Genomic DNA, 15,716 nt, shown 5'->3' with positions numbered 1-15,716 from the left:
ACCACAGAAGAGGGGACCCCAAAGAGCCCTCACTGTCAGTAGCCGGAGGCCCAGGCATGGCTGTGAGGCTCAGGGCCCCAGATACTTCCGGCTGAGGGCGCCGACAGAAATGAGAGCCAAGGTGTGACGCCTGCTGACTCAGCTCAGCAGAGGGAAATGTCCGACGAACTGCCAAGAATCAATGGAAGGCCCTCGTACCAGGCCTACGGGAAGCTCCCCCGGAACCACCCCCCACCCCCAGTCCCGCCCTGCCCCAGCCCCGCCCCGGGCCCGCCCCTGCTGTCCTCCTGGAGCCCAGATGCGCATGACCGGATGTGACTTCCTCGTAACCGCGCTGTGGGGCTGCGCCATTTTTGAGAGCTGCCGTCCAGCGAGGGTGAGCCGCGGGAGGAGTGCCACGTCTCGTCAGGTGTCAAGGTGTGAGGTGACCCCAGTTAGAAGTGCGGGGACACGCCCCCGACACCCCCAATCCCCATTCCCTCCGAAAAGAGGCGGCCACACAGGCCCCGCCCACCCCGCCCCTGCTCTCGGCCCCAGAGGCTCGGGCCTGGCTGTTAGGCCCAAAGTCCATCCGCTTCCCCCGCGGGGTCTCGGGCAACGAAGGCCTCGCTCTGAGGCTGGTGGACCCTGGCTCAGCTCAGTAGAGGGAGCGCCCCAGGCCCTGTGGAGTGAAGGACGGGACCCTCGTGGGGACCGCAGGGCTCCACACCCCAGAATGGCGGCCACGTGGACCCCGCCCCTGACGTCGGCCCGGGAGCCTCCGGGCAGGTCTACAGACTGAGGGGCTCCCTCAGTGCGAACGCGGACGGACGGACAGACGCGGGAGGCCCAGGGAGGAAGGGCCTTGTCCTGAGGGGCTGGCCGCAGGTCAGCAGAGGGAGGATTTCCAGGGCACGGGAGGAGTCAGGGCGAGGACCGTCCTCCCCGTCGCAAGGGCACCTCAGAACCCCTCCCCTGTTGTCAGCCGCTTCCTTCTGGCCACACACGGAGGAGGGAGGGCTGCTGTCTGAGAGGGGAGGTGCAGGCCAGCAGAAGGCGCGTCCTAAGCACTCCCAAGAGTCAGCCCAAGCCCTTGAGTGAGGGCCAGTGGGGCCGCCAGCCACAGGGCCTCGCCCTGTCTGCCGCACGCTGCAGGCCTGGTAAAACTCTGCCACGTGCGGCCGCGTGGTCACCCTCCCCGCCTCCGAATGAGACTCAAGGAGGTGCCGGCACTGGTGCGAGCAGATGGCCCTCGGGGCAAGAGAGGAGCTCCAGGCTGCACCGGCCGTCCAGGGAGGACCCCGAGTGAGGACTGAGGGAGTCACCCACCCCGAAGAGAAGGGACAAGAGAGAATATGGCCCGTCCCCTCCTGTCAACCCTTAGACTCCCAAGAAAGGACTGTCAGGCTGAGACTGCCCGTAATTTCCTCTGCCAGGTTCAGGCTGAGACCGCCCGTAATTTCCTCTGCCAGGTCCGAGGGAGGTTAGAGCTTTGTTCTGAAGGGGCAGCCACCAGGCAGCAGAACGGAGGGTCCCAGGACCCTTCGGTGGTGGGCTGAACGCTCCCGCCTTTCCTCCTCCTGGGTGTCATGGAAGATGGTGGTGTCAACTTCAGAGCAGCAGAGGGGAGGGGGTGGGGGGGTGGGGGAGTCTTGCCAACAACCATCATCCGGACTCTGAATGGGAACCGTGGGGACCTACCTCCCCTGCCAGCCCCCACTGTCACCCCCGTACCGCCCAGGCAGGGCTGGCTGGCTGTGCCCCAAGGCTCACTCTACTGTCCTCCACAGAGGTCTCAGGGGACAGGCTGAGCACGAGAACAGGAGCCCTGTGGGTCCTCGGGCAGTGCCCTCCAGGACCCTGCAGAGGCGGCCTTGGTTAAAGCCAGGGAGGAATCTCCCCGCTGAAGGTGCTCACAGCATCTCCTTGTCCCTCCCCCAGGTGCCCTCGTTGCCTGCCTTCCTGCGCACACTCCCGCCTGCTGGCCCTGACCTGTGTCATCATGCCTCGGCGCCGGAGGAACAAGCGCCATGGCTGCAAGAAACGCCACCAGGCCCGGGGGGAGACTCAGAGTCTCAAGGGTGCCCAGGCCACTGAAGAGGCGGCGGCGGCAGAAGAGATACAAGAGTCGCCGTCTTCCCCCGCTTCTGTTTCTCGGGATACTTCCCCGAGCTCCCCTGCTGCTGGCACTCACCAGGAGCCTCAGGGAGCCCCAGCCACTACCTCTCATGATGAAGGAGTTTCATGCCCAGGATCTGAAGAGGGTGCCCAGAGCCAAGATGAGAAAAGTGCAGGTACCTCCCAGGCAGCACCTTCCGTTCGCAGCAGTTGCAGAGATCCTCTGAGAAGGAAGTCCACAATGTTCGTGGAGATCCTGCTGGAGAAGTACATAACGAAGGAGCCCATCCTGCAGGCAGCACTGCTGAAGACTCTCAACAAGAAGTACAAGAAGCACTTCCCTCAGATCCTCAGCAGAGCCTCTAATATCATGGAGGCTGTCTTTGGCCTCGAGCTGAAGGAAGTCGACCCCAGCAGTCACTCCTACGCCCTCATCAGCAAGATGGTCCTCCCCAGTGATGCAAGTCCGGGTGATGAGTTCAGGATGCCCACGTCCGGCCTCCTGATGACTGTCCTGGGCGCGATCTTCATGAAGGGCAACCGTGCCACCGAAGAGGAGCTCTGGAAATTCCTCAATGCGTTGGGTTACCATGCTGGGAGGAGGCACTTGATCTTCGGGGATCCCAGGAGGCTCATCAGCAAAGATTTCGTGAAGCAGAAGTACCTGACGTACCGCCAGGTGCCCGGCAGCGATCCTACGCGCTATGAGTTCCTGTGGGGCCCGAGAGCCCACGCTGAAACCAGCAAGATGAAAGTGCTCGAGTTTTTGGCCAAGATCATCGGTACCGTCCCCAGTGCCTTACCAGATCTCTATGAGGAGGCTCTGAAAGATGAGGAAGAGACAGCCGCGGCCAGGGCTGCAGCTGTTGCAGAGGGCAGAGCCCCTTCCAAGGCCAAGGCCCGCAGCTCCTCCCACATGTAGCGAGGGAGGCCGCGGGCAGTTAGCTCACTTTGTTTTGGAAGAAAGCAGTCAGGCTCCTAAATAGTGCAGAGTAGTAGGGGTGGAGGGAACAAAGTATAGATCTTATTTATCTTCCTGTTTTAAACTAGTAACTTCTATATATTATTGATTGATTTAGGTTTTTTCAAATGTTTTTTTCTTCTAATAGTGTGTTTTCTTAAGAATAGGAATTCGTGAATGACCATTGCTTGCATATTTACTGCTGTTTAAAGAGTTCTAAAGTTACAGTTTTGGTATATGTAAAAGGAATTCACAAACCATCTATATTTTCTGTATGATCCAGAAGTAGAAAACATGGCACTGCAATAGAGATTTTCATGGAAATGTGAAAGGCGACCACAGAAAATATTTAGGAACAAAAAATGGAGAAAACACAGAGTAAAAGCCATTTAACTCGTGGTTTGCCTTACTTCGTTTAAACTTTCTTTTGGTAGAAATAAAAGATACTTTGATTTAGCTCATTTGTGAGTATTTGTTTCTTTTGCCCTAGTGCACTGCATATTCTCTGCTACCTACTGGATTAAAAATAAATTCTGATGGGAGGGTGGTACTTTGGGGTTCATGATAATCATATCATAACTGCCATTCATCAAAAACCCAATATTGCTTAATGAGTATGCCACTGCTTTACATGTAGTACATAACATTCCAACATTCACGCAGGATAGGATTTAGCAGACTCCCTTTACAGGTGAGTAACTTGCAGGTGTCTCAAGTTCACAAGACTGATTAAGTGACCTTGCTGGGTCTAGTCCCCTGGTCTGGAATAGTCTAGAGCCTACACTCTTCCACTCCTCCCAGCCTAAGCCAGACCTTACGTCTTTTAATTCATTTTTCTTCTCACCACTCCAAAATGTATCTCATGGGATAAAAGGGGCCCTGTTCCCAAAGCACTGTTTTGGAATACAGTAACAATAACGCTGCATAAGTGAATGGTATGAATAAAAAGAAAAATTTTTGGTGACAATGGGGTCTTCCACATATGCAATGTCAGATACCCTGAAAAGATCAGCATCTCCTCCTTTACTCTTCAAGTTTCTCAGGGACATAAAAGCCTTGGTTTAAGAGCTGTGTCCTCAGGTCAGGGGAGGGAGGAGTCCCAGCCTCTGATAGTTACTCAAGGTGAGGACCTTAGAACAGAAGGGGGCCCCACAAAGTCTACCCTGCTTTCTCCCTTGTGTGGCCATGCGCAGAGCTGCCTGTCTGAAGGTACCCCTTCTTTTCCTCCGGGGCAAGGGTGGAGAGGTTCTCAGGGAGGTGAGTTCCTTGGTCTTGTGGCAGCATCTCCAATTCTGCCCAAGTAGGAGATCCTAACAGGCCTTAATTTGCTTCAGGGTGAGGACACTGGGTGCCGATGAGTGGACTCCCCATAACAAAGGGGACCACACAGAGGCCCCCGGCAAGGGTAGCCAGGGAATAGGTCTCTTATCTCCCCTTCTGGTGTCTCAGGAAGGTGAAAGCCTTGGCCTGAGGCTGGCAGACAGACAGTAGGGAGGGTGGAGTCCCATATGCTACCTGAAGTCAAGGTAAGAAACCTGAGTTAGGACTGAGGGGCCACTGACTCCAGAAGAGTGGGGCCTTGTAAAGTCCTGCTCCTCAGAAGACCCCAACAGCTTTGGACAGATCTGGTTCATCCTGACTTCCAATTCAGAATTCCCAAGAAGGTAATGCCTTTGTGCTGAGGAGCACACCTTCAGGGGAGTGGAGGCTGGAGTCCTGGGTCTGGTCAGGCATCACGATGAGGACCCTGAATGAGGAGCAAGAGGACCACTCACTCCAGAACAGAGGAGAATGCAGAGTCCCGCCCCTGAGGTCAGCCCCAGGAGGCCCAGGACAAAGCTTTCTGGCTGACCTGCCCCCTCTTTCCACTGGGGGTGGTCTCGGGGAGGCGAGGGCCTTGGTCTATGGGGAACAGCCTCACTCAGTAGAGACTGGAAATCTAGTGACTCTAAATGAGGATAAAGGGACTCCACCTAGAGCAGAGCCCTGCCACTGGATACCTCCCCTCGGCAAATCCAGGAATGTTGGCATGATGCGCCCCACGCCTTTCCTTTTAGAGCGTCTCAGGGAGATGAGGCACTTGGTCCCAGGGGCCAGCCTCAGGAGAGCACAGGGAGGAATTCCAGGTCATGCCAAGAGTAGAGCAGAGGACCATGAGGACTGAGGGAACCACCCAAATCATAAAAGCGGGGACGCCACAGAATCCCTCCCTTACTGTCGGCCAGGAGTGACCACAGGCAGTCATGCCCACGTGAGGCAACCCTCACATCCTCCTAGGTGGTCTCAGGGAAGTAAAGGCTGTAGTATGAGAGCACAGGCCTCTCTAGGTCACGGGAAGAGCCAGCGTAAGGACTCCGAGTGAGGACCAAGGGGAACGCACAACCGAAAAGAGAGAGGAACAAACACATAGCCCCACCACCCTTTCGGCCCGGGGAAGCCCCAGGCAGGGGTAGTTCCATGTGTCACCCACTTGCCTCCGGCTCGGGAGGACTCAGGTCGGTAGAGGGGAGAGTCCCAGATCCTGACAGAGTGAGGACTATTGAGGTCACAAACCCCAGAAGAGCGGAGCCCGGGGAATCTTGCCCTCTGTGTTAGTCCTCAGAAGCCCCACAGAAATAGCTGTGGCTGCACGTGGCCTACTCTGACTTCTACTTCTGGGGGCTCAGGGTGGTGAGGACTTTGCTCCGAGGCTGGTGACTCAGCACAGGGGAAATTTCCAGGTTGTGCTAGGAGTTGGCGTGAGGACCTAAGGCTGGAGTGGAGCATGAAAACCATAACAATGGGGGCAGCACATCATCTCTCCCCTGCTGTCAGTCCTGGGAGACGCCTGGAGAGATGTCAGGCCGAGCAGAGGCAACCCTTAACTCCTCCCAGGGTGGCAGAGAAGTGGGGACGGTAATAGGTGAAGAGAGGGAGAAATATAGGTCTTCCCAGGAGGCAAACTGAGGAAGAGCCTGAGTGAGGACCGGCGCGGCCAAGCATAACAAGGCCTGGATCTGCGGGCCCCAGCTTCCTGCCTTCAGAGACCACAGGTAGACGTGGGACATCAGGCTACCCTCACTTTCTTCTGTTCGCTCTCAGAGAGCAGTGGGCCTTTCTATGAGCACATGTCCTCAGGTAAAGAGACAGGAGCCACAGGCCTTCCCAGGAGTCAAACTGAGAACCCTGAGTGACGACTAAGGGGAACATGCCCCACCCGCTGAGCTGTGGGGACGACAAAGAGTCTAGCCTTGCCCCTGCTTTCAGCACTTGAAGGCTCAGGACAGGGCAGTCGGGCCGAGGCTCCTTTACATCAGGTCTAAGGGAGGTGAGACCCTTAGCCTGAAGGTAAAGCCATCAGAGGGCAGAAGGGTGGGTCCCAGGCCCTACGTGAAGCCAGCTGAGAGCACTGAATAGGGACTGAGGACCCAGTGATCCCAGGATAGAAAGGACTCCACAGAGCTGTCAGCACTGTGCTCCCCCCGTCAGGCCGGTGAGCTGGGCCACCACTCACTTCCTCCTCATGGGTCCCCGGGACCACTGAGGTGTCAACGGCAGAGCAAAGGAGGGGAGGAAGCCCAGGCCCTGGCTGCCGTCCACCTAAAGATCCTGAAGATGAACTGAGCAGACTCCCCGCCCTAGGACACGGAAGGTCCCACTGGCAGCCCCTTCTGTCAGCCCAGTGACACTCAGGTAGGCTGGCAGCCTGTAGCCCAAGGCTCACTCTACCGTCTGCCACAGGGGTCTCAGGGGACAGGCTGAGCAGGAGAACAGGAGCCCTGTGGGTCCTCGGGCAGTGCCCTCAAGGACCCTGCAGAGGCGGCCTTGGTTAAAGCCAGGGAGGAATCTCCCCGCTGAGGGTGCTCACAGCATCTCCTTGTCCCTCCCCCAGGTGCCCTCGTTGCCTGCCTTCCTGCCCACACTCCCGCCTGCTGGCCCTGACCTGTGTCATCATGCCTCGGGGCCGGAAGAGCAAGCGCCGTGCCCGCGAGAAACACCACCAGGCCCGGGGGCAGACTCAGAGTCTCAAGGGTGCCCAGGCCACTTAGGCAGCGGAGGCGGCAGAAGAGATAGAAGAGTCGCCCTCCTTCCCCGCTTCTGTTTCTCGGGGTACTCCCCCGAGCTCCCCTGCTGCTGGCACTCGCCAGGAGCCTCCGGGAGCCCCAGCCACGAGCTCTCGTGATGCAGGGGTTTCATGCCCAGGATCTGAAGAGGGTGCCCAGAGCCAAGGTGAGGAGAGCGAGTCACACACGAGCGGGCCTGCCCCATCCTGGACGGTTCGCCTTTCCCTCCCCTACCTGGACACTGGTGGTTGCAGCATGCCCAGAGATCCTCCCTCTCGTGGTCAAGGACCACTGCTCGGATTCCAGCCGTACCAGGACCAAGCAAGACAAAACCGCCAGCACAGGTTGACGCAGGCGCACCAAGACCTACAAGGTGACTCAAGGTACCCCAGGGTTCATTACGCCTCACTTGTAATAACTTAGCATTGCGGCTTTTGCTTCCCCGCCCCACCCCATGGGTTCTGCTTGGGTGCTTATGGGTAAGTGCCTGCATACTAGCAGGAAAGTTATATAGCCTAAAGCTGTCGATCGATTTGTCAGTCAAATAACACAGGACACAGGGAGGGACCACCACTCTACAAAACACAGCCCTACCCCATCGCGGGGCTGCTTCTGGTTTCCAGACAGCCCGCTCTCCTGCTTTCTCGGGAGCGTACCTTTGCTCTGCTTAACTGAACTCTTGCTGCTTAAAACTGCTCTACGCCTCTCGACTGAATTCTTCCTCTTTGGGAGGGCAAGAGCCCAGGAAATCGCCATTCTGCCGGTGACAGTATGGATCGCATATTCATTACTTTTATCAGGTACAAGTTAAAGTTTTCATATTTCATAAAACAAATTTAGAAACCTTCCATTTTTTTTTTTATGACCTAGAACAAGAAAACACAGCAATGGAAGAGGGATTTCCATGGAACTGTGAATAGACTCGGCAGTAAAATCATGTGGGTCAAGTAAAAAAAAGAAAAGAAAAAGCGTACATGGTGGTACATTTTTGGTTTGTTTTATTCTTTTAGTGCTTCTTTTTGTAAACCTGAAAGATGTTTTCTTAGATTACTCAAGATTGTGAGAGAAATTAAACAATAATAAAGTAGACATCCTTATCGTTGCCACTCTTATTCCCAACCATTAATTGAGCAGCTACTCTTTGGAAGGCTCCGTGGCACAACTGGGGATGGGAAGAAAAAGAAGACTGAGCCACTGTCCATAGACCTTCGGAGCCTAGGAGCTGCTGCCACGTCAAGATGGTGAGACACACTCTGAGACCTAAATAAATGGCAAGTTACAACAAGGGGTGAGAAAGAGAGGAGGTTCCAGACGAGAGCAGTCAAGTGTAAATGCTCTGAAGCAAGGAAGTCTGGAGCTTTGGGACACTGCAGTTCCCTTGAGGAGGTGATTTTAAGTTAGGCGGGATGGTGGGCTAAATGAGGCCGAGTGAATTGTGGTGGGGGAGGGTGGGACCCTTAGATGGTGGGCCTCAGAGTTGACAGACTCAAGACTGGAATGGAAGCTTACCCTGAATTTTTACTTTGCGACTGTGGGTAAAACAGAGAGAATCTCCACCCGGGGCAGGAATAAAATGGCTTCCGCGTTCCTGTCCCAGTGCAGGTGAACACAGTGCACAAACTAGGTGTTTTAATCCCATCGCCTCCAGGGAGTTTCTGAGAAACAAGGATGATACTTCCTTGAAGTGAGATGTCAAGAAGCCACTGTGATAGCACTCTTTGCACTGGGGTCAAAGGGCCAGAGGCCACTCCCTTAAAGGGATGTTCTACTACTTACCTTAAGTGTAATCTGGGGAACTCCAAAGGAAGGCTACAATTTTTGGTGGTGGTGAAATTATAATGAAACTAGGGGTGGTTTGGATGAAAAGGCACCTGGGAGGGAAGTTGTTGGTCCTTGACGCAAATTCTAGAACCTCCGAGTAGCATCCAGCTGGGAGAGATTCCTCTACACTCAAATGACATATTTACAAATGGGGAAGTTTTACATAGTTTCACGGTCTAAGCAGTTTTGTTCGTTCCAAAGGTGCTGCGTATCGTATTTTCTGACATCTCATGAGATTAAAGAAAAAAATCCCAAAGAGTTGGAATTATGGTCTGGGGTCATAGTTATCGTAGTAATAAATGCCATTCTTGAAAGACCATTGTTGCAAGTGCTTTACAAACATCACGTATATTACAACAGCTCTACAAGATAGGGCTTATCAGACTCACTTTGCAGATGATGAACTTGCAATTTTCTCAAGTTCACAAGACTTGTGACAGAGCTGGGAATAGACCCTTGGTCTGAATTCGTCTAGAGGCCACACTGTTCCACTCTTCCCGGCCTGAGGGAGACCTAGTATCCTTTAATTCACTTGTCTCCTCACTACTTCAAACTGTATTTCAGGCAATTTAAAAAATAAAAAGCAAGCAAGCAAACAAAAAGCCCTGTAGCCAAAGGACTATAAACAGTCCTGATGAAGGAAGGTTAATACAAGAATAAACCGTAATTTGGGGATTGTCTGTGGGCTTCATTTATCTAGAGTCCTCCTGCCCCTCGCGCCAGGGTTCCTTGAAAGCTCACTGCCCTGGTCCCAGCACGTGTGTTCAGCTCCAGCACTTTCCCACGTTAGAGCTCCTTTCTCCTGAGACTTCCCCAGTGTGCCCTCAAGTCCAACTCTGGAATCTGTTAATGGTGTGTTGAGACTGGCCTCTGAATAAATACACCAATGAGTGAGCTTACCTAGGAGGTCAATATCCAAAGCCTCCCTCATAAGTTGGAGATGAGGACCTGAATAGACATTTCTACAAAGAGGGTATACCAGTGGCCAAACAGTACATGAAAAGATGCTCAATATCATTAGTCACTAGGGAAACGTATACAAAAAAGACAGAGTGGGATACCATTTCACTAGGTTGGTTATAAAAATGGAAAATAACAAGTGTTTGCGAGGATATGAAGAAATTGGATCCCTCATACATTGCTGGTAAGAATGTCAAATGGTTCAGCCTCTTTGGAAAACAGTTTGGTAGGTCCTCAAATTTAAACCAAGAATTACCGTATGACCCAGCAATTCCATTCCTAGGTATATAACCAAAATAACTTAAAAACTGTATTCAAACAAATCTCTGTACCCAAATATTCAAAGAAGCATTATTCATAAAAGCCAAAAAATGCAAACAACCCAAAATTTCCATCACTGAATGAACGGACAAACAAAATGTGGTATATTCTTACAATGGAATATTATTCAGTCATGAAAAGGAATGAAGTATGGATAACTGAGAGACCATGAATGAACCTTGGAGACATTATGATAAATGATAAATGAAAGGAGTCAGAAACAAAAGGTCACATATTATATGACACCATGTACATGAATTGCCCAGGATAAGCAAATTCACAGAGACAGAAAGCAGATTGATGGTTGCCCGGGGCTAGGGAGAGGTATGAATGAGAAGGAACTTTTTGAAGGGTAAGAGATTATGTAAGCAGATAGGCTAGGCGGTCCCTGGAGAAAGAGAACCAGGCATGGCTTTCTTGACATAAGAGAAGCCATTTTTGGCCTAAGCCATTTTGTGATCTAAGCCATTTTAAGATTATTTTGTGAACCTGGAAACAATGTTTGCCCTTCAACACACCTCCATAATAATGACCTTAAGGGAATAAAAGAATGCAGTGACAAAAGACTGTTATCAGACAGGAGTAGTAACAGAAACAAAGGTAATAAATCAGTTGTTAAGTCTCCCAGTCTTTTCAAGGGTAAATATATATATCAATGAGTTATATTTTTAATATTATATATAATACAATCAATAGATTGATTGATCCCACTATACATATAATATATATAACATATAGGTATATGTATGTATGTAAAATCAATGCAATGATAGAATCAGATAGAATGAGAGAATTACCATTCTACAGCCCCTAATGGATTAGTGGATAAGGGTGAAGATCCTCACTACCTGTCAATACCACCAGGAAGCAGAAAACAGACACTATGTATCTCCTAATGGAAGCACACAGCTTGGTCTCAGGGGTGAACTTGCCAATAAACAAACTGGTAAATCAATAAGCCTTAATCTGAACAAGCTGTTTCCTACAATTATGGAGGATCCTTGATGCTGAGTTCCAGGTATATTGGGTTCATTATTTTATTCTCTGTAATGTTGTATATGATTGTTTTTATTATAAATATCATGCCTTTAAAGTTGAAAACCCAAGTAAAATGGAACAATTTTTAGCAAACTATAAATCACTAAAGTGAAAATGTAGTCCAAACCCAGAGCACCATCAAAATGTGCCAGGACAATCCAGGTTTGGAGCCCCCTCACACCAAATGATCAGGGAAAAACTAATCACCACCTTATTTGAATTCTTCCAAACCATACAAAAAGATACAAAACGGATCAACCATTTTAATAGGGTAGCCCTCCTTGATACAAAGTCCAGATAAGAATGCCCCAATAAAAGGATACTCACACATAACCATGTGATTAAATGAAGAAATGGGCTATGACTAAGGAACACAAAGATATCATATTAGAAAATACTGAAAGGGAAAGAATATTTGTCTCTACACTTCTTCCCAAGCCTGTTGACACCAAATGTATGGGCTTTTTGTTTTGCTCACACAAACCAATTCTCTACCACCAGCTGAGTATCCTACAATTCAATTCAATTCTGACAATACCTACCTGCAGTTAGCATCAGATCCCACAAGGTAAGGGCTCATTCCCACAAGATTGCCCTACACTTAATCCAAACCCAGGTCTCCCATAATTCTGACTGACTGGCTATAAATTGGGGGCTCCCACAACCCCCTCCCTGGGTTTGGTAATTTTCTAAAGTGGCTCAAAGAACTCAAGGAAACAGTGTACTTACTAGATTACTGGATTATTATAAAAGGATGTGACTCCCTAACAGCCAAACGGAAGAGACACTTAGAGTGAGGTGTGGGGAAGGGGTGTGGAGCTCTCATGCCCTCTCCAGCTGCATCACCCCCGTAGCACCTACATGCGTTTGGCAAACTGGAAGCTCTCCAGACCATTTTGGTTAGGATTTGTATGCAGGCTTCATTACACAGGCATAATTAATTAAATCATTGGCCACTGGTTAATTAAGTCAATTTCCAGCCCTTCTTCCCTCAGAGGGTAGGACTGAAAGTTCCTAGCCCCTGATCACATGGTGGGTCCCCCAGGCAGCCCCCCACCCTTAGGGGCTTTCCAAAAGTCACCTCATTAACATAAACTCAGGTGTGGTTGAAAGGGGCTTGTTACCAGTAACATGAAACACTCCTTTCACCTTTCTTGCTCTTTTCACTTAGGAAGCCCCAACAGTTTTAGCAGCTCTGGGGACGAAGACCAAATATATATTTCTTGGTATAAATCACAATATCACAATTTAATTCTATGCAGGGGTAAAGAAAGGGCCTTTGATAAAAATTTTACACCAGTCCATGGTAATAACTTTTCGCAAACTTACACTAGTAGGAAATTTCTCTTCTGTAAAATCTATACGTATTAAGCATACTTAAATGTGGAATGTTACCAGAATTCCCAATAAAATAAGAAACAAGTCATGGATATATGGTACCATCTCTACTATTTGACAAGAATTTTCCTGCTCTGCCACGTGAACATCTTGGAAGTCATCACTCCCATATTCACAATGACAAAAAGCTGAACAAACTGAAAATCAACAATTCTTCTTAGATCCATCAGAGAATTGAAGTTACAGGGAAAACCAATGCTTCAAAACTGAAGATGCAGGGAAATACAGGGAATCACAGCTCACTGGGAGCAGAAAGTCCTGGATCCAGGAAGGAGGAGAAAAATTTACATTGTACTTGATGCAACCCTGGAAGCTATGTGTGACAGCTTCAGAGCCCAAAACTCCTAGGAGCCTAGTCTTAGGGGAGCCCACACACTTCTGTGAGTTTTACCTTCTGGGGTCCTAACAGGTTCTCACGGTGAAGATCCAAGAAAAATTTCCTCATGCTTCTGGCATGAGGGGGACATAAACCCTTTTGAAATACACCTAGGAAAAAGTAACCATTTTGAAACACAGGCCCAGATGTTTCTGTTCTGTGTACTTTCCTACACCAACTACCTTGGATGAAGGGAAGATCCTAACTCCAGCCCCCTCCAGACTTCCTATGTCACATAACAGGGGGGATAAAAGCTGAGAAGCATTTGTAAAGCAATAGCCCAGGGGCACAGAGCCACTAAAACACAGACAGCTAATCACAGGATTATAGAACACTTCCCGGACACCTTACCACTGCATCAACAAGGTTCCAATATAATACCAGAGGATTCCTGCTGAAAGAACTGCAAGGCTTAGACTACTTATGAAGGTGTTCCTAGGGAAAACCAAAGACAACAAGAACACTCAAGGAAATTGAAATCTCAGGCGCCTAGAGTAAGAGCAAACAGTAAACACGACATAACTCTTATGCAGATAAACACAATCTCTCATGCTAAAGGCCCTTTAAATCGGTTCACATTATCCAATACATTAAGTCCAGCCTTCAATGAAAAATTATAAGATATGCTAAAAGGCAGAAAAGCACAGTCTGATTAAACAACGCAATTAACCACACTCAGATATAGGAGATAATCTGGAATATCAGACTAGAATTTTAGAATACTTATGATTCATACACTAGGCCTCTAATGGAAAAAGTGAACAACATGCAAGAATAGTAGGTAATGTACATAGAGAGACGGAAACTGTAGGAAAGCATCAAAAGGAAATGTGAGAAATCAAAAACATCGAAACTGACATGAAGAATACCACTGATAGACTCACTGGTAGACTGCACATGGCCAAGGAAAGAATCAGTGAAATTAAAGATATACGTTGGTAGAAACCCCTCAAACTAAAGAGCAAAGAGAAAACAAAATAATTTTTAAAAAAGGAAAGAGTAACCAAGGATTGTGGAACAATTACAAGAGATGTAACATATGCATAGTGGGAATAATCTGAGAAGAAACAGAAAGCAGCAGAATTTTCAAAGTAATAATGACTGAGAATTTCCCCAAATTAATGACAGACACTAAACCACAGATCTAGGAAGCTCGGAGAACACCAAGCAGGATAAAGAGAAAAAAAAGAAAATCTACACCTAGGCATATCATACTCAAACTGCAGAAAACCAAACAAAAAGAATTCGTGAGACGAGCTAGAGAAAAAAAGAACTTACCATAGAGGAACAAGGGTAACAATTACCAAGATTTCTCTTCACAAACGATGCTATCAAGAAAAGGCTACAGTTAAATTTAAGCATTGAAATGAAAAAACCCAACAACAACAACAAGAACACTACCACCAACCTAGAATTCTGTAGCCAAGGGGAGAAAATCCTTCAACGTAATGAGAAATAAAGACTTTCTCTGACAGACAAAAAACTGATGGAAATTTGTCACACAGATCTACTTTGCAAGGAATGTTAAAAGAAGTTCTGTGAAAAGGAAAATGATATAGGTCAGAAGCTTTGGCCGACATAAAGAAAGGGAGTAACACAAGGAGTAAATGAAGATAAAATAAAGCCTTTTATTTTTATTATTTTCAACTCATCAAAAACGATAACTATTTCTTCAAAATAATATGACAGCAATGCATCCAGTGATTATGCATTATGGATAAGAGAAATAAATGGCAGAAATGGTATACTTGCACTGTTACGAGATACTTGCACTAACCGTGAAGCAGGATGGTGTTATTTGAAAGAGGATTGGAATACGTTGGAAATGTATAACGCAAATGCTACAGAAACCACTGGAAATTTTTTTTAAATTATAACTGATATGCTAAAGAGGAGAGAAAATGGAATAACATTAAATCTTGAATTAAAACTAGAGAAGGCAGAAAAAGAGCAGGGGATTAAAAAAGAAACAAAGAGTAAGCTCAATGAGTAGAAAACAGTTACAAATATGGTCAATGTTAATCCAACTGTATCAATAATCACTTTTAATGTGAATGGTCTAAATATACCAATTGAAAGGTAGAGATTGATAAAAAGAATGAAAACAAAGGAGATCTAACCCTATGCTGTTTACAAGAAACCCACTTTAAATATAAAGACATGAAATGATTAAAAGTAGAGAGATGGATACAATAGCTGGTCATGGAACCTAAGTGCCCATCGACAGATGAATTGGATAAACCAGATGTGGTACATATATACAATGGAATATTACTCAGCCATAAAAAGGAACGAAACTGGGTCATTTGTAGAGACGTGGATGGACCTAGAGTCTATCATGCAGAGGGAAGTAAGTCAGAAAGAGAAAAACAAATATCGTATATTAACGCATACATGTGGAATCTAGAAAAATGGTACAGATGAAACCAGTCTGCAAGGCAGAAATAGAGACACAGATGTAGAGAACAAATGTACGGACACCAAGGGGGGCAAAGCGGGGGTGGCATGAATGGGGAGATTGGGATAGACATATATACACCAATATGTACAAAAGACTTACCTAGTAAGAACCTGCTGTGTAAAAAAATAAAATTCAAAAAAAAAAGTAAAGGGATGGAGAAGACTCTATCATGTTAATATGAGTGGAAAACAAAAACACCTGCTCTAGCTATATTTATTTCAGACAAAGCAGTATTCACAA

At 48.2% G+C, this 15,716-nt stretch overlaps 1 protein-coding gene across 1 annotated transcript; it reads left to right on the top strand.

The window, feature by feature from the left end:
• The first annotated feature begins 1,981 nt into the window (after window positions 1–1,981).
• Window positions 1,982–3,019, top strand: LOC132418512 (melanoma-associated antigen B4-like). Its single transcript, XM_060002414.1, has one exon. It carries the CDS (start codon window positions 1,982–1,984, stop codon window positions 3,017–3,019), a length of 1,038 nt encoding a protein of 345 aa, XP_059858397.1.
• Window positions 3,020–15,716: the final 12,697 nt, after the last annotated feature.

Source organism: Delphinus delphis, chromosome X (genome assembly GCF_949987515.2).
Source record: "Delphinus delphis chromosome X, mDelDel1.2, whole genome shotgun sequence".
Lineage (NCBI taxonomy): Eukaryota > Metazoa > Chordata > Mammalia > Artiodactyla > Delphinidae > Delphinus > Delphinus delphis.
This window is presented reverse-complemented; position numbering and strand designations above follow the sequence as displayed.